The sequence below is a fragment of the Scheffersomyces coipomensis genome (genome assembly GCF_036884675.1).
Source record: "Scheffersomyces coipomensis strain NRRL Y-17651 chromosome Unknown DFJ63scaffold_3, whole genome shotgun sequence".
NCBI classification, from domain to species: Eukaryota; Fungi; Ascomycota; class Pichiomycetes; order Serinales; family Debaryomycetaceae; genus Scheffersomyces; species Scheffersomyces coipomensis.
Genome location: NW_027042894.1, coordinates 1,987,330 through 2,012,652, shown reverse-complemented (window position 1 = coordinate 2,012,652; position 25,323 = coordinate 1,987,330). Strand labels below are relative to the sequence as shown.

At 31.9% G+C, this 25,323-nt stretch overlaps 14 protein-coding genes across 14 annotated transcripts; 6 read left to right on the top strand and 8 right to left on the bottom strand. All coding sequences in view use genetic code 12, as the record gives it.

Moving 5' to 3' along the window:
- The first annotated feature begins 86 nt into the window (after positions 1-86).
- On the top strand, positions 87-1,933 carry DFJ63DRAFT_127081 (permease). The gene has a single exon (XM_064903358.1). It carries the CDS (start codon positions 268-270, stop codon positions 1,765-1,767), a length of 1,500 nt encoding a protein of 499 aa, XP_064763063.1. The 5' UTR covers positions 87-267; the 3' UTR covers positions 1,768-1,933.
- Positions 1,934-2,100: 167 nt separating this feature from the next.
- Positions 2,101-2,967, top strand: DPP2 (phosphatidate phosphatase; the record flags this gene model as incomplete). Its single annotated transcript, XM_064907454.1, has 1 exon — positions 2,101-2,967. One exon carries the CDS (start codon positions 2,101-2,103, stop codon positions 2,965-2,967), a length of 867 nt encoding a protein of 288 aa, XP_064763062.1.
- A 221-nt stretch (positions 2,968-3,188) lies between these two features.
- FUS1 (Fus1p) lies at positions 3,189-4,870 on the top strand. Its single transcript, XM_064903361.1, has one exon. The coding sequence runs from the start codon at positions 3,410-3,412 to the stop codon at positions 4,778-4,780; it is 1,371 nt and encodes a 456-aa protein (XP_064763061.1). The 5' UTR covers positions 3,189-3,409; the 3' UTR covers positions 4,781-4,870.
- Positions 4,779-8,294, bottom strand: DFJ63DRAFT_127079 (uncharacterized protein). Its single transcript, XM_064903357.1, has one exon. The coding sequence runs from the start codon at positions 8,111-8,113 to the stop codon at positions 4,982-4,984; it is 3,132 nt and encodes a 1,043-aa protein (XP_064763060.1). The 5' UTR covers positions 8,114-8,294; the 3' UTR covers positions 4,779-4,981.
- A 1,479-nt stretch (positions 8,295-9,773) lies between these two features.
- Positions 9,774-10,880, bottom strand: DFJ63DRAFT_313041 (NAD(P)-dependent alcohol dehydrogenase; the record flags this gene model as incomplete). Its single annotated transcript, XM_064906098.1, has 1 exon — positions 9,774-10,880. The coding sequence occupies one exon, from the start codon at positions 10,878-10,880 to the stop codon at positions 9,774-9,776; it is 1,107 nt and encodes a 368-aa protein (XP_064763059.1).
- Positions 10,881-11,293: 413 nt separating this feature from the next.
- Positions 11,294-12,655, bottom strand: DFJ63DRAFT_335248 (uncharacterized protein; the record flags this gene model as incomplete). Its single annotated transcript, XM_064908188.1, has 1 exon — positions 11,294-12,655. One exon carries the CDS (start codon positions 12,653-12,655, stop codon positions 11,294-11,296), a length of 1,362 nt encoding a protein of 453 aa, XP_064763058.1.
- Positions 12,656-13,471: 816 nt separating this feature from the next.
- Positions 13,472-14,069, bottom strand: DFJ63DRAFT_318772 (succinate dehydrogenase assembly factor). The gene has a single exon (XM_064906986.1). The coding sequence runs from the start codon at positions 14,036-14,038 to the stop codon at positions 13,583-13,585; it is 456 nt and encodes a 151-aa protein (XP_064763057.1). The 5' UTR covers positions 14,039-14,069; the 3' UTR covers positions 13,472-13,582.
- Positions 14,070-14,191: 122 nt separating this feature from the next.
- DFJ63DRAFT_127075 (frequenin) lies at positions 14,192-15,130 on the top strand. The gene has a single exon (XM_064903356.1). The coding sequence runs from the start codon at positions 14,345-14,347 to the stop codon at positions 14,918-14,920; it is 576 nt and encodes a 191-aa protein (XP_064763056.1). The 5' UTR covers positions 14,192-14,344; the 3' UTR covers positions 14,921-15,130.
- A 110-nt stretch (positions 15,131-15,240) lies between these two features.
- Positions 15,241-17,388, bottom strand: SWI6 (transcriptional regulator; the record flags this gene model as incomplete). Its single annotated transcript, XM_064907453.1, has 1 exon — positions 15,241-17,388. The coding sequence occupies one exon, from the start codon at positions 17,386-17,388 to the stop codon at positions 15,241-15,243; it is 2,148 nt and encodes a 715-aa protein (XP_064763055.1).
- Positions 17,389-17,851: 463 nt separating this feature from the next.
- DFJ63DRAFT_313036 (uncharacterized protein) lies at positions 17,852-18,610 on the top strand (the record flags this gene model as incomplete). Its single annotated transcript, XM_064906097.1, has 1 exon — positions 17,852-18,610. The coding sequence occupies one exon, from the start codon at positions 17,852-17,854 to the stop codon at positions 18,608-18,610; it is 759 nt and encodes a 252-aa protein (XP_064763054.1).
- A 202-nt stretch (positions 18,611-18,812) lies between these two features.
- FAD1 (FMN adenylyltransferase) lies at positions 18,813-19,704 on the top strand (the record flags this gene model as incomplete). The annotated part of the gene is made up of 2 exons (XM_064908187.1): positions 18,813-19,018; positions 19,080-19,704. 2 exons carry the CDS (start codon positions 18,813-18,815, stop codon positions 19,702-19,704), a joined length of 831 nt encoding a protein of 276 aa, XP_064763053.1.
- A 142-nt stretch (positions 19,705-19,846) lies between these two features.
- Positions 19,847-20,650, bottom strand: RTG1 (Rtg1p; the record flags this gene model as incomplete). Its single annotated transcript, XM_064908186.1, has 1 exon — positions 19,847-20,650. The coding sequence occupies one exon, from the start codon at positions 20,648-20,650 to the stop codon at positions 19,847-19,849; it is 804 nt and encodes a 267-aa protein (XP_064763052.1).
- Positions 20,651-20,706: 56 nt separating this feature from the next.
- On the bottom strand, positions 20,707-22,593 carry DFJ63DRAFT_318769 (uncharacterized protein). The gene has a single exon (XM_064906985.1). The coding sequence runs from the start codon at positions 22,450-22,452 to the stop codon at positions 20,818-20,820; it is 1,635 nt and encodes a 544-aa protein (XP_064763051.1). The 5' UTR covers positions 22,453-22,593; the 3' UTR covers positions 20,707-20,817.
- On the bottom strand, positions 22,446-24,294 carry HST1 (histone deacetylase). The gene has a single exon (XM_064906984.1). The coding sequence runs from the start codon at positions 23,806-23,808 to the stop codon at positions 22,636-22,638; it is 1,173 nt and encodes a 390-aa protein (XP_064763050.1). The 5' UTR covers positions 23,809-24,294; the 3' UTR covers positions 22,446-22,635.
- Between the last annotated feature and the right edge of the window lie 1,029 nt (positions 24,295-25,323).

The following is a 25,323-nucleotide window of genomic DNA, read 5'->3' as shown; positions in this document are numbered from 1 at the left end:
ATAAAAGTATCGCTTTCGTTATTAAAAGTTATGGGTTGAGGTCGGTAAGAAATAACGTTTTGCCGATTAAGTGTGGATCAAATATTCCGTTCTCGTGTTGTTTTTTTGTGCCATTCCATTTGGGGCTTTATCTCCATACCTTGACACAATGGAAGAAAGATAACTATATTATCCCACCATATCCAGTTTTAAAACCAGATCCCCTTCATTCCTTTTATAGATGATACTACACTGTCTTCGTCATAACCATCACCAATTATCATCATCATGTACATACTACATAGAGGAGTCAAACATATCAATCAATTCTTACCCTTCACCAATCATTGGTTGATTTTAGCAGCTTCCGTCCCAGTATCATTAGCTTGTGGGACGTTATTTGCATATTCGGTATTCTCCACTCAATTGGCTGAACGATGTCAATTGGATGTCTCTCAATCTGCCAATTTGAATATCAGCGCCACGGTTGGATCTGCCTTTGGAGCCATATTAGGTGGATTGGTGACGGATTATTATGGAACTCAATTACCTATGTTGATAAGTTCATTTTGTATTGGGTTTGGATATTTATGGTTGTATTGGCAATTTAATTTAGGTCCCGATAGTAGTATTACTCAATTGTTGTTGTCGATGCTTTTGATTGGGATTGGATCTGTGTCAGGATATTTTAGTTCGATTAAAGCTGTTACGGTTAATTTTCCAAATTTTAAAGGTACAGCTCAAAGTATTACGATTGCATCATTTGCCATTTCAAGTTTGATTTTCCTGAATATTGCCACTAGAGTGTTTCATGGTGATGCTGGTCCATTCTTGAAATTCTTATCTATTACTTGTGGATTACTGATTTTCATTGGATTTGTGTTTATTAGAGTAGATGGGTATATCGATCATCATATTATTCATCCTGATGATGAAGTTACGGTTGAAGAGGTTGCTGCCACTGAATCTGATCCATTACTTGGTAGGTCAGATAGTGTAAGTACTGATATTGAAACTGCGGGTAAAAATTCCTTAAATGATTTAAAACATAAATCTTTAAAAGAATCATTTCTTCATCCTGTATTTTGGTATCATTATTTCATATTTGCCATTGTACAAGGATTAGGACAAGTTTATATATTTTCAGTTGGATTTGTATTAAAAGCCATTCATTATTATTTCACCAGAGTTATCCCACCTGATATTAATACTACCATTCCAACTTTAAATCAATTACAAGCATTACATGTTTCAATCATTGCTATTGCTTCATTCTTAGGAAGATTAAGTTCAGGTCCAGCTTCTGATTTCTTGGTCCATAGATTAAACAGTCAAAGACATTGGATCTTAATCATTGGATTATCATTTATGCTTACTGGTCATGTGTTAAATTCATTCGTAATCGATCTTATAAGTCTTGATTTATCAAAAGTCAACATTTATCTCATGGTTGTTTCTGCTTTAATTGGGTATGCTTATGGATTAAGTTTCACCAGTTATCCCGCCATCATATCTGATCTTTTCAATATGAAGAATTATAGTTTTATATGGGGAGCAATGTATACCGCTACCACCTTTGGTCTTACCCTTATGACCAAGATCTTTGGTTATGTGTATGATAAAAACACTACTAAATGGGATGATACCACTCATGAATATGTCTGTGCTAAAGGATCAGGCTGTTATAATACTACATTTCAAATCACTTCTGGTTTATGTTTATTAGCCATGATTCAAATTCTTGGATATATATATTATAAAAATTATCAAACTATTCATTCAACTTAGATTATCAATTTCATTTCTTCTGTACTCTGTACACATTTAGATTCAGTTCATTTTATACACGACATGATCATTATTACATATCTGTAGACACTTCTCTTGTTATGAATAACTCTGTAAACATGATAATGGACTGCTGTCCTAAAACGGTAAGGGCTCTTTTGCGCTTTTGTTACCACAAAATAGAATGAACAGATAACTGGTAAGAAAAAAAACGTCAGAATCGTATCAATATTGAAAAAATAAAGCATTGTGAATCCCCATATAAATCAACCATCAAACGACACCTTTACATCTTTGTTCCTTTTTTAATGATATGAAACTTATAGAAGCAACATGGCGTTCGTTAATCCTTTCACTGTCATAAGTTACTTAAGAAGTGCTTCATTCCAAAGATTTCTTCCCGATTGGATCGTATCAATCACTTTGGTTATTTATTTCTTTTCTATTGCTGAACATGCTAAACCATTCGAAAGACAATTCAGTCTTAATGATTTGACCATATCATATCCATTCGCTACTAAAGAAAGAGTCACTGGTCCAGCATGTATTGTCATTTCATTTTTGGTCCCTGCCATAACTATCACATTAGTTTCATTTATAAAATCTTTAAGATCATCCAATTCAGGTCAAAAAGTACTTCATAATTTACAAATATCAATCTTAGGATTGATTATTTCATTAAGTTTTAATGGAGTGGTGACTGATATCTTAAAGAATTGGATTGCTAATCCAAGACCTGATTTCCTTGAAAGATGCGGAGCAAGAAATGATACTCCGTTAGATACTTTAGTGGATATATCAGTATGTACAGCTCCTTATGGTCAAACTATTTTAATCGATGGTATGAGATCAACTCCTTCTGGTCATTCATCTATTAGTTTCAGTGCCATGTTTTACTTATCACTTTGGATTTATGGTCAACTCAGGTTATCATCATCAACTGCATCAGGACTTGCACCTCAACCACTTTATAAATATATATTCGCTGGTTTACCTATCCTTTTAGCAAGTTATATTGCCTTAAGTAGAACTCAAGATTATAGACATCATTTTTTTGATATTTCATTAGGTAGTGTCATTGGGATTGGATTTGCTATTACATCATATTTAAGATATTATCCATCTGTGTGGTCAATTGATCCTGAAAAGACAAATGATGAACTTGAATCAGCTTATGGTGAACCAATATTACCTCGTTAAGTGTAAACTGTCATCATCTTGCATATTTCAATCTTTTTGTAATATATTCTATATTTAGAAATTTTGTACTATAATAAATGTAAAACTTAATTAAAACTTATCTAGAGTAGTGTTTACATTGAGCCGTATCTAGATTTATTTACTCAGTTGGTATTTGGGGGAATTATTGTTCTGTTTCATGATAGTTTCCACTTCGAATAATCTGAAACAATTTTGAAATTTTTGTAGTGCTTCTCTTTTTTGTGGCTATTAACTGCAAAAAAAACAGTAATATGCAACCAATTCATAACTGTTTTGATACAATTCTATATATCACATATCATGAAACGTTAGTAATACAAGACCCAGAGCTTATAGAGAATATATAAGCAACTAAAGATGTCTAGTCCTTTTTATTCTCCAAGTTTTAATTCTTCATCATATCAACTAGAGAAAAACAATTATGGCTATAACAATCACTGAAGGTATTCAAAATACCAATACTGATCAAACAGTAATGATGACTTTAACATCAACCTATACCCTTGGCACTTCTCCTACCACCACTGCACCTTCAGTTAAAACTACCAATAAGTCAGTTACTGCACCACAAGATTTATTTAATGATGCTAGCATTGTTATAGTTGAAACTGGTGCTCAAGAAACTGATCCTCAAGAAACTACAATATATGTTTCACAAGCTCCAACAGTAGCTGCTTCACTAGTTGGCCAAGTGATAATCACAGATCCCGAAAGTATAGAATATCCAAGTGTTACTGATCCATCTTCAACATTTTCAACATCATATGTATCTTCAACTACTACTAAACATTCGGTGTCAACTACATCAACTCAACTGAGTTCTTCAGCATCTTCAAGTTCAATGGAAGATTTGTCAAGTTCATTATCGGGTTCAGGTTCAAGTTCTTTGAGATTAGGTTTAGCTATTGGACTTCCTGTTGCTATTGTTAGTTTATTCATAATTTTGATATTAGCTTTTATATTTCTTAAAAAGCATAAGTTTAAAGATGTGAAACAAAAAATGATGCCTTATGGTTCAGAATTCTTCAGTTATAATAAAGATAGTAATAGGAATGATGATGAAGAGAAAGATGATGATGCAAGTACTATCCCAACCAGAGGTAATTATTCTGCCAATAGTCCAATATTAAACTTACAACATCAAACTAGAAACGCTAATAATAGAAAATCAATTGGTTATAAACTTAGAGATAGAATCAGTAGAGTTATGAATTTTGGTGATTACAATCCAGAACAAGAAGAAGATGAAATTAACTCATACTATCAAAGACAACAACAGCAACAATCTCAACCTTCTAAATCTAATTTCAGAAATTCAATAATGTCACCTATGTTTCTTAAACGTTTTAATTTAAGTAAACCACCACCACCAGTAGTCTTAAAGAACAGGCAATTAAGTACGGACTCCACTCCCATTGAATCTAAATTCGTATCTTATCCATATCCTGAAATTGTGGCCGGTTCAAATAGATCTAAACCACAACATAAAAGAAACTATTCCATTCCTCCTGTTGTTGTCCCAGTATCACAAGATCAAAGTCTTGATCCTACTCAAGGTGGTATTTCAAATAGTCCGCAATTTAAGGATAAATTATATATGGTTGTAAAGCCATATACCAAGAATCTACATGATGAATTAACAATCAAGATTGGTGATAAAGTAGTGGTATTGAATGAACATTCTGATGGTTGGTGTAAAGTTAAGATGATTAGAAAGGGAGATGATTATTATAAGAATTTAGCTAGTTCAGATGAAGGTATGATTCCTAAAGTTTGTTTACAAAGAATATAAAAAACTATAAATCCATAAAAAAGTTCTTAATACATTGATATACATACATACATATAGTTTTTGAGTATAAAAAAAAAACAAATATAAAATAATAATAGTAATTGACATCAGAATAGAAAAGAAAAGTAAGTGAAACAAAAAGATAACATAAAGTCCGTAATCATAACTAGTATACAATATTTAAATATAACCCCCCATTCTCTAATAACGTCTGTTTGGGTCAGTATTGTCCCTTGGTTTAGCGGCTGCGTATGGCCCACTTCCCATGTTTGCATAAGGATGTCTTGATTGTTGTTGTTGTTGTTGTTGTTGTTGTGGTGGTTGTGGATATGGGCCTCTATTTCCTTGACCTGTACTTCTTGGAATTTGTGCTCTAGGTTGTTGTTGTGGAGGATATCCTTGCTGTTGAGGTGGGTATCCCTGTTGTTGAGGTTGGCCATATTGATTCACTGGAGGATATCCTTTTTGTTGAGGTGGTGGTCCTTGTTGGAGTGGACGTTGAGGAGCATATTGTTTCATTGGAGCTTGAGGTTGCTGTTGAGGACGATAATTAACTGGTTGAGCATATTGTGGTTGTTGTGGAGGTGGAGCTTGATTTACATAAATCTGAGGTGGAGGAGGAGATGGTTGATGACGTGGCTGTGGGGGCGCTTGTGGTTGAACATATCCATAACTCAGAGATTGTGGATATACTGGTTGTTGAGGTGGAGCCTGAGGATGAACTGGCAAAGGACCTGATCTTTGTTGAGGAGGTAAGACTGGAATCTTCATCTGCTGAGCAGGCGATTGTTGATATTGTAGTGCTGGAGGAGCTTGGTAATGTTGAACAGGTGGATTATATTGTTGTTGAGGTGCTTGTTGTTGAATTGGAGCAGTATTGATTTCATCAGCCAGTGGTGGAGGTTTTCTACCTGGAGAACGGAAGTGAGGTAATTGATTTTGAGAAGTATTAGGTGAAGAAATAAATCTTGGTTTATTGGCACTGGTTGGAGCTTCAACTGGTTTTTCTGGAGATAAAGGATATGGTGCAATTCTTTCTGATTCACCTGCTTTAAATGAATCTTGAGAACTTGAACTTGATCCCGTACTTAATCTACCTGATTCAGAATGTATGGATTGATTTTCAGGGAAAACTTCGCTTTGAGGAGTAGTTGATCCTTGCCTTATATGATTTATATTCTCTGACAAATTGTAAGAAGGCTTTGATTTTTGAATAAAGTTATAATCATTAGAGAAATGAGTTGGAGGAGTTGGACCCTTATCACCAGTACCACTTTCACTTTCATCATCACTTGCAGGATGTAATTCAGTATAATTCCTTGGAGGTTGTTTACTCAAAGTCAAAGTTCTATTGAATTGTTCATTGAATTCATTATATTGAGTCATAGGAGATTGGACTGACGAATAACTACTATTTCTATTGTTATAGGCTGGAACTGATAAAAGATTATGACCACTTAAACCAGATGATGAACTTGAAGCATTTGGAATCAATCCAATTTGCTTTTGAGCTGGTTCATCTTCATCTTCTGAATCATCACTGAACACACCATCATTACCCTTTGGATAAGTATTATATTCAGGATCAATATCTAATTTTCTAATATCAGCAGGTAAATCATCTTCAGCTATATTCAACATTTCATTTCTATTAATATGATATTGATCTGATGGAGCTTGGATGGCAGAATACTTTTGATAAATATCATCCAATTGAACTGATTTATGATTTTGTTTACTTAAATCTTGTTGTGCTTGTGATTGTTGAAGTCTTGATTTAGGTAATGCTTGAGTAGCAATAGGGATTTGAGGTTGTTCTTTACCTGTATTAATAGATAAATCATGGATATTTCTAGGTTGGAAATTCTTATTTGGTGCTGTCGTTTTCAATGGTGGAGCAGGTGGAAGATTTGAATTTGAACCATTAGAATTGGTGGTATTAAGTGAAGATATAGGTAATGAACCTGAAGAATTCGAAAATGATCTGGTAGCTCCTAACATTGGAGAATTTGGTTTACTTAATGAAGGACTATGTAAAGAATTAACAGCACCAGCCACACCTCTTTGAGATCCGCAACCAAGATAACCACGAGCTAATTTTGAACTTAATAATCCTTTAATATTGCTGGTCCAACCATTTACATCCCAACTTAAGAAATCACTTCTAGTAGTTAATTGAGCCACATCCTCTAATTGTAAATAATGAACGTGAGGTAAAGTTGGTAACCCAAATAATAAAGAAGTTGGATCAGTTCTATTGGCCTTTAACCGTTGAGGTCTACCATAAAGACCAAATGAATCCATTAATGGCACCAAGAATCTAATTAAAGTATCGAAACCTGGAACGGCTGAATGAGGTTCAGGCATTATAAATATGGAAGTGTTTCTAAAATCATCATTTGATTTTTTGGATATTTTTAATGAAGGTGATTTAAAATTTATAGAAGCTTCAACTTTTAATAACGTACTATGATCGATTAATAATGGTGATTGAGGATAAATTGCCGTTGCTGAAGCAGCCGTAGAAACTACTGCCATTAATTGTTTTTTCTTTTTTTGATCAGTTTCATAGAATAAGATTCTACCAGGAGTAAATGATTTCTTTTTAGCTACTGAAGGTTCAATAACGGCAAAACATCTTTTCCAAGCCATACCACTTCCATATCTGATACTTACCCAATCTTCATGATCGAATCTTTTTTCAGCAAGAATAGTTCTAATATCAGATAATCTTGAACCTCTAGCGGATAATAATGCACCTGTATAAGCTTCTTGTAAAGAGGAATATTCAAAACTAGATAATCTTAAGGCAGCGTACCATTGAGTTAAATCAGGATACGATTTAAATTGTAAGATATATCTATTTTTTAAAGTAGTTGATACAATAATGATATTTTCTAAATTTTGATTGGCTGATGGTAAAGTTTTCATGGCATTGTATACGGCATCAGTAAAGTTGATATAGTTTGGTTTTGAAGAAGTCTCTAAAAGAGCTTCTGGATTATTTCTATATTGAGCTAAGTTGGCTGCATCCCAATAAGCTAATTGATTACCTGTTAAGATCCCATAAACCTCTTTCCAAACACGATCTGCTGGTTTCCCATCACCATTCAAATCGTAATATAACATAAAGATACCTTCAGTATATCTACGATGAGACTGACTTGACATCAAAGTAGCGATAGGGACTAATTCTGGTGATAAGGTATCAGGATCAAAGTCACCGGCAGTGGTGGGACCAGGCGAGTAACTGGGTGATGTGGTATTATCTCTTTTCTTAGGGGACACATTCTGAGAACTGTTGGAAGAGAACCGCTTTTTCACAGCCTCCATTATTCTAGATCAACAACGAGGGGGGTATTACAGTATGGATGATATGAGATAGATTATGATCTAGAAAAGGAAATGAACATAAACCTTTTTGGCTGCCTTTAGATTTGATTTTGTTGTTGTGATTTAGATACTGCGATTGTTGATGAAAATTAAATATTTTTTTCTTTGGTAATTATTTTTTTTTTTTTTTTGATTTGTTGCTTAAAAAGATTTACGTGAAAATAAAAAGCCAACTTTGTTTTTGTTTTTGTTTTCCGGTTTGACTTTTTAGTTGTAATTATTTTCTTCGACGTTAAGTTGGATGTAACTATTATTTTCTTGTCACTTCCGTTGAATTATTGGTAAAACAATTAAGAAGATGTAGCTTCAGTTGGGGTATGATTTAGATGATTGGAATTTAGCGACGATTAATTTAATTTAGTCCGGGGGAGCTGATGCCAACGAGGGAAAAAAAATATTTAATGGCAAAAATTATCAAGTCAAATGAGTTTAAGGAAAGGGTAGGGGAAAGGAAGGAAGGAAGATAGGAAGAGAAAGTGAGGATTATAATAATACTTCAGATAAGTTTACAGAAAGCAGCCTCACATAAATTCTTAAACTTTAAAGGGAAGTTATATCTTATTTATGTCATCTGGTTAAATCCACGTCTTTAAAAGCTTAAATAGATTAAACATGGGGTATATAGTCGTATGAACTTTATGGAAACATAACTATTTCTATACCTTTGATTTGCTGTCAAATCATGTCATAAGAACAATTACCATAATTCAACTATATATCTATTGTTTAGATTGTACAATAGATAGACAGACAGTTGACACTGTGGTTTATGAAAATAATTTATCACTGCCATAATGGGTAACATCTCTATGCAGTCTCGGTGTTTATTATTATTATTTTTATTTTTAATTTTTAAACAGCGCATAAGCCTAAACCATCACAAAATAAAAAAACTTTTGGCGACTCTCTCTCACTCACTAATATTTAGGGACAAAAAATATAAACAACACGTAAAATATTTAGCAACGGGACAAGACTTTAATAACAGACAAGCTTTTTATAAATTAACAAATAAACAGAATGGACATGAAGATGATGATGTGGGCTTTGAGACAAGGGTTTGATAGAATTGGGAATGGTGGCAGTTCAATATCCACCTCAATATGACGTCGTCTTGCTTTGATATATACAGAAGAAAATCTTCAATTTAACTTCAATATAATGAGGCAGAGTTCCACGGGGAAATAAATAAAAATATCAACCCATGAGTCGTAAAAATACATTAATTAGAGAATATTATCTCAGTAAGTAATTTATTTGCTGAATTAGTGAATGTAAGCACAGTTAAATGGATAACATATGTAACTATGGAAATCTAGAGCAAGCAATCAAAGTATACTTTCAAAATGATGTAATTATAGCTATTGTTCTCAAGCTGTAACATAATTAGGCAAAGCTTACATTCTTTGTTATTCATTTAGTGAGATAATTTACCGCCTTTTCTCCCTAAATCATATGCTAATATTTAGTGAGACAGGAAAAAAAACATCTGTAAAAACTGACGCCATGTAACCACGTTGTTTTGTGGCATGTAACACTGAAAATTTAGATTAATCAAATTAATTACTGCAAAAACATTATAAATTCAAAATCAATAAAACTAAGAGAAGAATTTATCATAATCAGTTAAAACAAATCTGTATCTAACATCACTCTTATGACAACGAGTAACTACTTGATGAACCCCTTCTTCGCTAATAGGAACCTTTTCAATCCATGGTTTTAATCCTTTATCAGCATATAATTGTAATAATTCTTTAGCTTCTTTAATCGAACCAACTCCTGAACCTCTAATAGTAGATTGATTCATTAATAATAAGTAAGGCATAATCGATAACAGTTCAGTTAATGGAGGTGAAGAAACAGTTACAAATTTACCATCTAATTTTAATACTTGTAAAAATGGACCAATATTAGCATCCTTACCACTTGAAGCACAATTTAATATCAAATCAAATTCATCTAAATGTTCACCAACCCACTCACCATCCTTCGTGGCAATTAATTCATCAGCTCCTAATTTAATAGCATCTTGTTTCTTTTTATCACTACGGGAAAAAGCATAAACTTTCTTTGCTCCTAAAGCACGAGAAATTTGTAATCCCATAGCACCTAAACCTCCAATCCCAACAATACCAACTACTTTACCAGTTAAATCATGACCTAAATTACGAATAATAGGAGAGTAAACCGTTAAACCAGCACAAAGTAATGGAGCAGCGTATTCATAAGCTAAATTATGAGGAACTTTAACGGCAAAATGTTGATTAAGTCTAACATGACTAGCATAACCACCTTGAGTAATATATCCATTTGATTGTACGGATTTACCATTATAAGTAGGTACCAATTGTTTTTGACAATATTGTTCATTATGGGATTCACAACGAGAACATTGTAAACAACTATCAGATTGAGCTCCAACAGCAACAATATCACCAAGTTTATGTTCAGTAACTTTATCACCCACTTCAATAACTTCTCCGACAATTTCATGGCCAACCAGTAAATCTGGTCTTTGGTAGGGACCCCAACTTCCACTTAATGTATGACAATCACTACCACATACACCACAAGCTTTGATTTTAATAGTGATATCAGTAGGTAAAAACGGTTTAGGATCATATTCGACTAATTTTGGATGTTCCCAAGCTTCTTGAGTCTTTGGTGCGAAACCCTTAAATTTGGTAGGAACTACTGAAGACATGTCTAATTTGAGTTATATAAGGTATATGATAATATAATTAAACTTATTATAATGATATCTATATAAATAATCACCAATTATCCAAAAGTGGAGAGATATGATGCAAACTTATACTCTTGTCCCACCTAAACGTTATTTCGATTTGGAGCGAAAGCCGCAAAACTTAATAGTGAAGGAAATAAATCTCACTCGGTATCGAATTTTTTTATCTAGACCGAGCGCCAGTCATAATTAACTATGATAATGTCCTTTTCCACTAAGGGAAAATGTATACGGATGATAAATGGTTTATAATCGATGTTCCGAGTAGAGCTTTCACCGAAAGGTTCACGTTGTTACATTGTTACATTTAAATATTCATTATCGTATTACGTTGTATTGTTTATCATTCTATTTACTTACTTACTTACTTACTATTCTTGATCTTGTTGTAATTTAAGCTTTTTAAGTAATTCTAACCCTTCATTCAATTCCTTTTCAGCAGTTACGATATCTTCATAATTCAATGCAGATATAGCGAATTTAGCATGTTTTTGAATCTTCGTTATCAGTTCAGTCTTATCTAATATAGCATGAACATTAGCTCTAGTGACAATATGATGGGAAGCATGAGTATGAGGTGGTGCTACTGATTTTGGAGGTGAAGTAACGGTTGGCGGAGATGAAATATCTTTATGAGGCGTATTAGTTACTGATGGTTTTCTTGATGATCCAATTGAACTTCTTCTATCTGGATCAGGAGGAAATACTTGAATTGATGAACTTTTATTAATATGAGTAATATCTGAATCAGGTAAATATTTTGGAGCCCCAGGTAATTTAAATTCTTCATTAGTATCACTATCTTCAGGAGGATAATGAGGTGCACCAGGCAATTTAACATTATCTTCATCATGGTCATTAGAATTACCATTCACATCATCAATGAAAGTTGGTGGTTCATCAAATGCATTTGATTCAGTACTATCAGGAATGAATTTAGGAGCTCCTGGTAAAGATAACCCACTATCATTATTATCAAGGTCAGGAAGTAATGTGGGAGCCCCAGGTAATTCTAGTTCTTTAGCACCGCCATTATCATTATCATCGTCCTTATCACCATCGTCATCAATGTCATCAATTGGTACTCCACCAGTTAACTCTTCCAATTCTTTATCCAATTCAGCTTCTAATTCTTTATCATCAGGTTCATCCTTATAAGTAACTTCACCTTTGATTAACTTTGATAATTGATACTTTAAAATCTTAATTTTTTCTTTATTTAAATCATCAAATTGTTTAGCTTCAACTGCTTTACCACCTGATATCTTTTCCCAATCAATCGAAGTATTAGCAGTTTTATCGTTAGTAAAGATCGATAATAAAGATAAAAACACCAATGTAGCTCTGAATTTTCCAATTAATGCAGGTTTACTGGTTGCTCTTGTGATTTGAGATATATCTTCAAGACATGAATTAAACAATTTATAAGAAAATGATAATACTAAAGTTATGGAAGTTGATTTATCATTTAAAGCAGTTTGAATCGATTCATCTTCATTATTTTGTTTGATTGATTCAGTATCATCTAATAATTGGATAGTGAAAAATTCAACTTCTTTCGATGTAGTATGTAATTTATTTGATAAGATATATTCTAATACATAAATCTTACAATAATAACTTACAACTGGATTAACTGATACTAATTCTAATGATCGAGCGATATAGGGGGTAATGTTTTTATCTGACTTCAAAGATTCAGGAATTGAATCCAAGGTGATTAATTGACTCATTCTAGATATGATTGATTGATCTGTATAATACCAATTGAGTAGAAGAAGTGGTAGATAGTTGATAGTGATGTTAGATTTAAACAGTTTTTGTGGATCTCCCACAAATTCTGTCTCAGTCTCAAAGTTTCTGCCTTTTTTGCCTTACATTAGTATTTTTGTATGGGAGATTAACTACTGTCCTTCTACCAACACTAATTATAAATGATTTTAGTTTATATCTAATTGTTATCAGAGCCTTCTAGGTTGTAACTCAGTGTTTATCATCAATGTCTTTTAACGTCAATTTAGATCATAATATAGTTATTAGCTTATTCAGTGCCTAATGGGGAAGAAGACCTGTATATAAATTTAATGACGAAATGGTTTAACATCAGGATCAAAAACATTTTTGATTTATAAACATTATAATATGGAGTCTTTCTCATATAGTGCTCTGAATTCTTCGATTTAGGAGTTCTCCGCTGTGTATGACTGCGTGTGGTGCAAGATAGTCATGAGATATTTCGGTATTAATTATAAACAAATTGTTTTGTATCTAGGTTATGAATTTACTAACAATTATAGTATCTTTTTCAATCCGTTGAAACTGCCACTAAGACATCCTTAGTCGACTAAATCATATGATTTCCCATGAGATGGTGATAATACCACTCAACTAACCGTATGTATATTTAGGAAACCATTATATTAACTATATCATATAGATACGTTTTCCTTTAATTATACCGAATAAAACTCTGTTTGGTCACTTGAATATTTATGACATCATATTATAATAGCAATTTTAAATATATTTAGTTTATTACATTTATAAATCAAGAATATGTAAATTGTAAACGTAGTTAAATCATGAATATCTCTAGTTTAATAATATCTATATACAAAACCTCAATTCATAGGTTTATGATCAATGACAAATGCATATACCTATTTGGTATTTTTCAAATCCAATTCAGGCATTCTTAGTATTTCTCTGTCTTTATTTTCAGCATCATGTTGTAATAATTGTAAAATCTTTGAATTCTTCCATTTATCAGGTAATGGAGTCACAGTATAATTCTTTGTAGCCCAATAATAAATATCCCAATCTGGTTCATCCAATAATTTATCATATTCATCTAATTCCTCATCATTAAAGGTACTTAAATGCTTCTTAGCAAATCTAGATAATAATAAATCACTTTCAAGTATACCTCTCTTTCTAGATTGATAAACCAATCTAGCTCTTTTAACATCAATAGTTTCACCTTCTCTAACAATAGGTTGAATTCTCATATGAATAGAAGTATCAATAGGTGGGTTTTGGGGTTTACCGTAATTAGCAAATACCCTCACACTAGATGACACACCTCTCTTTTGTATTATACTTCCAAACTTCAACATTATTAATGACCTTAAAGTACTACTTACTTACTTCTCCACAAATAGAGATCATAAATTTTCATTCTAGAGAGCCTTTTCTTCCCATTGACCATTAATGCTGAGAATTGGTCGTGTACTTTTGGGCACAAAAAGCTCACCAAAAAATAAATAATATCCATAAACACCGCTAACTATTGTATTTTGATTGAACCCTCATTGCATTTCGATATTTGATTTCATTGATTGATTGGTATCTTCAGCATTGTCATAGATTTAGTATTCTTTTGGTTATTGGAGGGTTTGATATAGTCTGTTACTGAGTCAGGAATGGGTAAGGCTGTATCTAAATTATCGAAAGATGATTTGAAATCACTTCGACAGGCAACTTATTTCGATAAACGTGAGTTGCAACAATGGTATAAGGGATTCATAAGAGATTGTCCATCAGGTCAATTATCAGAAGAAGAATTTGTCAAAGTGTTTAAACAATTCTTTCCCTTTGGTGATCCGGTGGATTATTGTCGATATCTATTTCAGGTTTTCGATGTTGATAATTCAAATTATATTGATTTTAAAGAATTCATAATAGCTCTTTCTATAACAAGTCGAGGTACAGATGATCAAAAGTTAAGTTGGAGTTTTAAATTATACGATCATAAACGATTGGGAAAGATCTCTTATCAAGATATGTTATGTATCGTTACAGCAATTTATAAAATGGTTGGATCAATGGTGGCGTTACCCCAAGATGAACTAACACCAGAACTACGAACTGAAAAATTCTTTAAATTGTTAGATAAAGATAAAGATAAAGATTTCATAACATTGGCAGATTTCAAAGAGTTACTGCAAAAAGATCCTTCAATTACAAATGCTTTGAAGGTATATGAAGGTCTTGTTTAGTAAAATGCCAAGAAAGCTTGATGCTGTCATGGTTAATCCTTAATTCATAGTTGCTAATGTTTCTTTTACTATTTATTATTATCACTCCGTTCTCCTCCCACTTCCTTCTTCTTTTTTAATCATTAATATTGCATGTCTTATAGGTTTAGGTTATGAAAATAAAATAAAAATAAAAATACATATACATAAATTATAAATTTATTTAAAATGAATTGTAAATTAAAACAAATTATGAAAGAACTAAAAAATGGGAAATTAACAAAATAAAATTTATACAAAATATACAAAATATAACAAATTGTGTTTGCTTAATTGTTTGTTTATTGTTGACCTTCAACCGCTTCTAATAATCCATCAAGTAATTCATCAACTTCATTAATATCAACTCCAGTACAAATACTAACCACCTTCTTAAATTTAGCTGCCAATTCACTATAATCCATTAATTCTTTTAAATCCAGTTCTAATTTGGCATTAATATGTTTATAAGCTTTTATTCTGGCTTTTAAAATAGGAACAGGTTGTAACAGACTTAAAAGTTCTTCATTTGATTTAAGATCTTCAACTGATTCCTTTTTAATTAATCTATCATAGATAGGTCTTATAATGAATGGTTCATCAGCATCAAATTGTTTATGATCATCTTCATCACCTTCTTCAACCACACTACTTCCTTCCGATTTAATTAACAGTAATCTATCATTGATATTAGCCATTTTTAATTTCAAATTATCAAGTTGAACTAATTTTTCAACCACTTTCTTAGTAAGAAATCTATTATTGGCAGTTACTATGGTTGTATTATGTAAAGCATCATTTAAACTCTTTATTTGTTGCTTCTTAGATGAAAGTATGGAATCATATTCGACATTGGTATTAGTTAACAATTGTTGAATACTTTGGAATATCTTACTAGAACTATTACTATCAGCTGTATCTTTAGAAGTAGCAGGAGCAGCAACAGTTGACGTTATAACATTAGGTTCTTCTAAATCCAGTATATTTCCATTAATTTGAAGTCTTTTATTTAAAAATTCAACACTAGTTTGAATCAATTCAAAAATATGATCATTCGTTTCTTCTTGATCTTCAGCGGCATGTTTAACAATATCTAAATCAGAAGGTTTAATACCTCGTTTATTAGCAATAGTAATATCAGCCCCAAGTTCCAAAAAGATCTTTATAAACCAACTTGATTCACTTTCAACTGCTAAATGTAAACAAGTATCACCATTTTCTTGATCTTGAGTGTTTATAATATTTGAAATCAATTCATGAAATAATTTATCTTTAGTAATGATATATTCAATAATCTTAATAAGATAAAATTTCGAACTATCAAATTTCTTTTGAGATTGAAATGCTAAATGATGTAAAAATGACCATTTCTTGTTATCAAATAATTCTAAATTGGGGAATAACCAATTAGTTAATAATTCACTAAAATTTCCCTTTTCCATTGAATTGGTAACTTGAATAGCGGATATTAAAGGTGATTCTCCACGAATATTACCTCTAATGGGAGAATTTAATCCTAATTCAATAAATGAAGATATTAAATTCAGGGAGGCTAAAGATGCTGCGAAATGTAAAGCAGTTTGACCATTTTGATCTAAGGGAATATCGGTGATTGAGGTTGAAGAATATTTATCAAGAATAGGTTGAAAGATTGTTTTAAGTTCAACGAATCCAACGTTGTTTTCTTCTTCGGAATCTAATTTGAATACTTCACCAAGTTTAGATTTTAATTCATTAGCAATTTGAACATTACTATCATTATTAGTAATGGTTGGTAAAGTGAATGGATAATTACTATTCAGAGATACGAATTTATCCACCAAAGATCGATTAATCTTTTTGTTTGTGGTCTTAACAGTACTATCTTCCTTCACTGCCAACTTTTGTTTCTTAGTAGGTGATCCCATAAGACTGGCATCCACATTTTCACCATCTTCATCGTCATCAGCAGAGTAAAATCTTTTTGTTTGTTTTGGTAATTCATCAAATTCATGAACATCAACTAAAAATAACTTCTTAGTGAATTCATAAACATCAAATCTTAATGCTAAACTGACGGCCTTATCATAAGGTATCCATAATCCTCTTAAAGCGTGATTATTATGCTTACTAAAATCCAAATATTGAGAATTTCCATGATACTCTATATTAGTGATGACTTCATTATTAAGAAACTTTGTGATTTGATCACTGGTGAAATGATTTAGTTTCTGTAAGATAGCAAGTAATTGAGTGATATTAACAAATGAATCTTGCACTCGTCTTAAGATAATAATGGTATCATCTGGTTTACCATTATGTTGTAAAGTTAACGCGAGTTGAATGAATTTTTGACCCGCATAAACTGCTGAACTAACACTTGATATACTTGATGTTCTTATATGAGTATCATGTAATCGATTCAGTATGGAGTTGGTGGTCAAATCTCCTATGTTCAAAGGAGATTCCATTATTAATGATACGATTTCTGTGTTGAACGAATGATTGGTTTATGACTTTTGGATCGATGTTGACAATTATGAATGGGGCCCCTATGTTGTGTTGAGTTATGCTTTGTAAAAAAAAAAAGGTATATATCCCACCTGAATTGTATAATACTTCGATTTCACTGGATTATATCAGAATCTAATTATCCTTACAATCAGTCTATATATCACAATGAGATGCTTTGATATATATCTTGTTATATCAGTTTCTTTGATAATTTTTTTAATGGTTTTATTCTTTGTGTTCAGTCTCTAAAATTTCATCCCAATTAGGAAATTACAGTTTAGACGTGTACTTTAATGTAAACTGTAAATATGAATGATTAATCTGTAAATTGGAGTATGAACATGTAAAAAATTATCACAACTCTTCTCTGGCAGTTATATGACTGTAATTATACTTCTTTTATAAGATATCGCAATCATTATGGATTATTCTGAACGGGTGAATTCTAAGAAGGGGGCTGGTGGTATAGCTGGTGCAGAAGAAGCCAATGTTCATACCAAGAGACGAATTCAAGATTTATTAGCCACTCAAGTACTAGACTTAGAACACGATCCTTATGTATTTCGAAATCATCTTGGATTATTAGAATGTAAATTATGTTTAACTACACATGTCAGTGAATCATCATATATATCCCATTTATCAGGCCGAAAGCATGGGTTAAACCTTGAACGAAGACGATTGCTTGATGAAAAATATAATCAAAATAAAGAAATTAATGCCAAAGTTGCTAATTTAGTATCTATAAATAATACTGAAAAGAGAAATTGGAAAAAGATAGGTAAACCAGAATTCAACCTTACTAAAATACGAGATCCTGATACTTTACAAGTAGGTTTATTACTTCAAATCAAATATCCAAATATAACCATTGAAGAACCATTATTTCGAATAATGTCATATTATGAATTATCAACTAAGAATCAAAATATAATAGTATCATATCTCGATCGAGAGTCAGATTCAACCACTACTACCAATGAAGATGACAAATTAGATTCTAATTCCTATCAATATTTAGTCATATCGGGTGAACCATATGATAATATTTGTTTAGCCATACCGAGTGATAAAGAAATCGATAAACCTATAGAGATAACAGAAATGTCTAAGAGTTATTGGTGGTTCTGGGATAATGATTCCAAGGAGTTCTTCCTTCAATTCTTATATAAATCATAGATACTCATGTAATATTAATAATAATAATCTAATCATATAAAGTAATACTAAATATGTAACTTTCCTGTATGTAACTCGGTCTCCCCCAGATATTTTTGAAAGATCATTTTTTTTTCACGGTGCTGAAAAATCTATCAGTAAGTCACCGATCAAGGCGATTGTTTCAAGATATTGTTCAGATACGAACAAGAGATAACCAACTATGACTTTTAAACTGCAGCATGCATTCTTAGTACGGTGTGAGGAGGCATATAATCTCGTTCAAGGGTTTTTAAATGATACTTTACCAACTGGGTTGGTGTCACAAAGGCGAGTCGGATATATATATAATCAAGCATTAAGACAATCTGTTAAAGACAAAGTATTACTAAGTATAGAAAAGTTATCTGTTTCTATAGATAGACATGGGTAAGTATCACTTATAAAGCTTCATATCACTGATTTGAAATACTAACATTGTTACTTTTAGTTTGGAGGAAATTGCCATTTCATATAATGGTGGGAAAGATTGTTTAGTAATGCTCATATTAATATTAGCCACCATTCATAAAAAGCATTTGGCTAATGCAAATGCCCATCTACATATTCCAAAAGATTATAAATTAGATTCAATTTATATAAACTCAGAAACCCCCTTTCCCGAAGTATCAGCATTTATAGAATCATCAACTAATCATTATAATTTAAATCCTATCACTATAAAATCAAAATTAAAAGAAGGATTTGAATATTATCTTCATGACGTCAATACGAAAGTGAAATGTATCGTGGTGGGAATAAGGTATAATGATCCATATGGTAGTAAATTGCAATATGAAGATCCCACCGATCATGATTGGCCTAAATTCTTAAGAATTCATCCTATTTTACATTGGAATTATGTCGATATTTGGGATTTCTTAATCGGATGTGATTTAGATTATTGTTCAATGTATGATGATGGATATACTAGTTTAGGAGGGATACATAATACTATTCCTAATCCATTCTTAAAGAAAGAAGGAACTGAAAATGACTATTATCCCGCATATACTTTAGTTGAAAAAGCCGATGAAAGAGAAAGAATGGGTAGAAATGTACAAAAGACAGTATAGATTTTTAATATAGTAATATACATTAATAATATAAGCATAGAAATAAATATCATATTAATAACAACAAAAAAGATGTAACCAGATACAAATACAGACAAAAAGACCAGCCTTTCTTACATATTCAGAGAGTCATCTTATTCCTCTATTGGGTGGTACTACCTCTTCTTTGAGCAGCTTTATTAGTATTAGCACTTGATACTAAAACTCTCTTATAGTAAGTATCGGTTAAGGCAGGATTATTACCAATACCAATTTCTCCTAATGCTCTTTCACCACTAGTTGGTCTTAAAGCAAGATCCAGGGATAAAAGATTAGCTTTCTTTTCAAGATCACGTAATTTAAGTTTTAAAGTGGCTTCAGCATGATTATTATCATCAATCTGCTTCTGTAAAATATCAATATATTCAAGTGATTTAGTTAAAATTTGACCTTTATTTGGTTTACCATCTTTAGTACCAGTGGTCTTTCCATCCTCATCTTCATCATCTAAATCATCATCATTAGGTTCATCTTTAATAGGAGATTTCTTATTCTTAACCATATCTTGAAACATATCATTAGGTATCAAAGTAAGTAACTCTTGAATTCTCAAAGTAACCATATCAGGTTTTGGTATTTCTTTCTTATCATTTGATTTAGTATTACCATTATCATCTTCATCATCACTGGCGTTATTGGATCTAATATTAGGAATGATCGACCCCTTTCTTGATTGAGGTTTATTTATCCCTCCTGTTATATGGATACCACTCCCGGCATTCTGGAATGATTGTGAAAGTTGTTTTCTAACATCATTTCTATTGAATATATCATCCACATTCTCATGTTTTATTATGGGTACACCCTGAGTTATTTCTGAATTCGATGATGATGCAGGAATGGTGTCTGAATTGGACGATGACATTGAGTCCAAATATGTATTATTGAAACCACCAAATTGAGCCATGATGTTATCTTTCTATCTATTATAAGTTTTGAAATAGGTTTTTAAAGTTATGGCTGTTTTTTTTTTTTTTTTATTTTTTTGGCTAAATATAGTTTTTACAGGAAAGTTAAATTTGGAGTGCTTTCTTATATACAGGATATTAATTATATACAACTATATCTATTTACTTATAATATACGATTTACCATCGAAGTATCTATGGAAAGACGATTAAATAATTGTCTTAAACGACCTTCTAAGGCTTTACTTCTGTTATTCTCTTCTAAAGACCAGATTGGAATTCTATTTTCACCGTTGATTCCTTCTGCTTTACCAAATCTTAATTGATAATAATCTAATAACACTTGTTTGACGATGTTGAAGGTCTTATAATCTCCAATGAATCCACAATGCTTCATTTCAAGGTATGCCATTTCAAAGGCATACAAGTCTATTTTACCTCTGAATATCCAAAGAATTCGAAGGATTTCATTATAAGTCTCTTGATTACATATGATAGTATATAATTCCAAATCTTTCTTTAAGATATTGTATAATGATAAGGCAGTTAAACCATCATGATGTTTGAATGCTAAAGTTCGTAAAATATGATTGAATATGACGGAAAAGGTTAATGCGTTTAAGATTGGTTGTTGAGCATCTTGTTCGGTTTTTAATTTAATTTCATTTATGAAGGATTGATGTTTTTCATCTAAGGTTGATTCTCTTAATAATTTATGAAGATAAACAGTTTCAAATAATGTTTCATCATGTTTGATTTTATCAGCATTGTTATACCATTCTTCTATAAGATGATTATAATAATCGACAATGGCAGAAGATGATTCTAACCCATTTATATATTGAAGTGTGGGATCTAAGGCTTCTTGAACTTGTTTATTTAATTCTTTCATATATCTGGTGGAAAGACCAATACGAGTACTACTTAAGGTACGATCGAATTGTTCTCTTGTTTCTCTCATGGCATGTTTATGACTCCATAACGCACGGTTTTCTTCCACACTAGGTCTTGATGAATCATCATCTCGTTGTAATGATTGGAATAAATTAGCTAAGGTTTCCTTTTCTTCTTGATTTCTACTATTTATAACATGTCTTTTCTTTCCCATATCCAAGAAATCATGACCAAATAAATCATCAGTCTCTCTATTGGAAGTTTCATCATGATCTAAATCAGTTTCATGATCGTTATTAGTGGTTTCCATTAACTTTCTGGTATTGAATAATTCATTCTCAAAATTGGATACTGGTGCAAAGTCATTACCAAGATTTAAATCTTTAAAGAAATCTTGAAATGCATCCTCCTTAGTATAATCTTTCGTTTCGGTTTCTTGATTTTGTTCTTTCAAAGTATGAGCATATTCATCTTGGAGGAATTTATCTAGTATATCGATTTCTTTCACTTTATCTTTAACACCAAGAGATTCTGGAGATTCTGGAGATGATGATGATGATGATGATTCATCTGGTTTATTTTGATCTTGTAATGAATTGAAATGATCATCTAATAACAGGTTTATTTTATTCATATCTAACTCAAGCTCCTCTTCTTTCACTTCACCTTCACTAGAAGTAATGTCGTCTTTAGTAGTTTTACTAACATTGTGTTCTATTTCAGAAAGTAATTTCTCTAAATCATCTGGTTTGGAAGTTGAATAAAATTTGGTTGTTAAAAATGAAGGAGATGAACATATAGATGAGATGGGGATATGGGAACTTATTTGGGATAATGTGAATGAAGTTCGACTCGTCCTCACTTTTAATAGTATCCCATTCGGTATACGACCAGTGAATCGAAGCATATCGTCTGTTTGTATCTAATTGCAATCGATAGTTATTATCTGTAAACTGATTTTGAAAACTTTTTTTTATTTTTTATATTTTTTTAGGATGCAACATTTTTTGGCCCCATATGCGATCTTTAATCTATACAAATATTATATACCAAGCCTAATAGCTAAAGTGTTATAAGTCATCTAAAAGATTCAGGACTCTACGTCCAAATCTATAATCTCTACAGCAGGTTTGATGTCTTGCTCATCACCATCGTCGATACCTTGCTTTTCTCCTTCTTCATCTTCATCATCTTCGTCATCATTACTGTTTACAGCAATTTCTGCTGCAATAGCAGCTGCTTCTAGATCCTCTTTCTCCCTAGTGATTAAATTCACAATCTCATATTCTCTACGATCCTCATCAGTAAGACTAATCTCTAAATTACTACCTTCAGGATCCAACCCTCTAATCTCATTAAATTTCTCATGAGGTAAATCCCAACCTTCACCTAATTCATTAGCTAAATAACTTGCCACATCATCACAATAACCTAATAAACTAATATCAAAATTACAATGGTCGATAGGATCCTTATTGATTAATATTTGAGGAACTTCTGGGGGAACTTTATCAACTATGTCCGCCACAGGAGCAACTTTTAATGAAGTACCAATACTGATTAATAAATCACACTCGTGCAAATCTTCATTAATCATATCATGGAATGTCTTGGGTAAAGGTTCGCCAAAGAAAGTTATATCTGGTTTGAATACCCCAAAGCTTTCAGCAATGTATACTTCTTCATCATCTCTTAATAATTGATTTCTAGTTTTGGTACATTTCGGACAATAAGGAATTTCTTTATTTCTGATTTTATCAAAGATTACTTCCCCTTTGATTTGATATTTACAAGTGATACAAGTGGCTGTGGCGAACGATCCATGACATTGAATTAATTTTGATGATGATATTCCAGCATAACTTTCTAAATTATCGATATTTTGAGTATAATTCCGTAATAATTTCCCTCTTGATTGTAAAAGTTTAATGAATGAATGTAAGGGACTATAAATTTCTTCGGGGGGTAAGATCATATATGCGATTGAATAAAATAATGATGGATCAGTTAAAAATAATTGTAAATCAAATACTTCTTGAGGGTCACTTAATCCTAAATGTTGTAATTGATTATAAAACCCTTGAGATGACCGGAAATCAGGTATACCCAAACTAGTTGAAATTCCAGCTCCAGTAATGACAAGAATCTTTTTGGAAGTTTTAAGTAGTTTCAACGCATCTTCAATGGTTTGAACTTCATCTAATCTATTTCTGATTGATTTTACTTTTATTATAGCTCGATTTAATATTCCAATTAATCTCATAAGATCTTCATTATCAACATCTTCATTATTACTGTTGCTGTCGTTATTCTCTTCTTTTTTATGTAATGACCGTGGCAAATCTCTTGGAAAGAATCCTAATTTTAAGATTAATTTTAAAATATCTTCACTAGAAGCTGCAGTTGGTAAATATTTCTCCAAGAATTTGAGAGTTCCATTTTGTTTTAAATATTTTCTAGTTTCAGCAACTAAAGCAGGTGAAATGGCCCCCACTTGTTCGAATGATACTGTATCCAATTCGCTATCTTCATCACTATCATAGTCTTGTTCATGATCATGATGGTCATGATGATGTTCATGATCATGTGAGTCATCATCCTCGTCGCTATCAGACAGATTTATAATTTGAATATTGGTCTGTGAGGAAGGTGCTAAGGATGATGGTAATGATAGTACTTCTACGGCATCTTCTTCTTCGTCATCTTCATCTTCTTCATCGTCATCATCATCATCTTCTCTATTTTCTGTGTGTATTTCCTTTCCTTCAAAGTCTTCTCCAGAATCTTCCTCTTGACCATCATCATCTCCATCCTCTTCACCATGTTGTCTTGAATCATCATTTTCACTTATAAAAGACGAAGATGATGATCTATCATTAAATGGAGTAACAGACAATGGTTTATGTCTTTTAGTAGGAGGTTGATTATAATGGGATGCATCTTCATGATCTCGTATCTCCTCACCATTTGAATCATCGGAATCAACTAAGACAATTTCATTTTTAGTATCTGACATTGTTTCTGTTTTGAAATGAATAATTGAAATGTATATAAAATCAAAAGGTATAAAGTACACGGGTGGGGTGGAGGGGGAACTAATATATAATGGAGGGGAAATAATAAATGAGTAATGAATAAAGATTTAATAAATAAGTAACATTAGATCCAGTCTAATAGACAAATTAAGTTGCAAAACTATGATTAAGAATGAAAGATGAATAAGATATATAAACGTAAATTGAACGGAATTGGAAGGGATTTTTTGCAATAATTTCCATAAATGAAATTTTAAATTTATTTTTGTTATGATTTTGTTTGAACGTTTCTGATCAAAGTGTTAATTCTGTATAAGTGTACAAAACAGAATGGCGGTGGGCTTTTGTATCACGATGATGATGACAGTGACGATCAGTTACAATCACTTTATATCAATCAATCAATGAAATGAAATGAAGTGAAGTCAACTTTTGGATATCTTACTTTAATCTACCTAAAGATATAATTCAATATACGAAGTTAAGAATAGATCTATAACAACTCTCCTTTACAATACGCGTAAATAGTTAGCGATAACACATCCATCCATTTTTAATTAGCGTGCGGCATGATGGCATGGCATGGTAAGATAAATAGTGGAAGGGCCCATGAGGGACTGGGGGAGACATTTTAGTGAGCACCAAATAATTGAGTGGTCGTACCGAGAGAAAGAATACACACAAACATAACATGTAACACTACACTAATCTTACTTTGGACAATTATAGAGCCAATTAGGTAA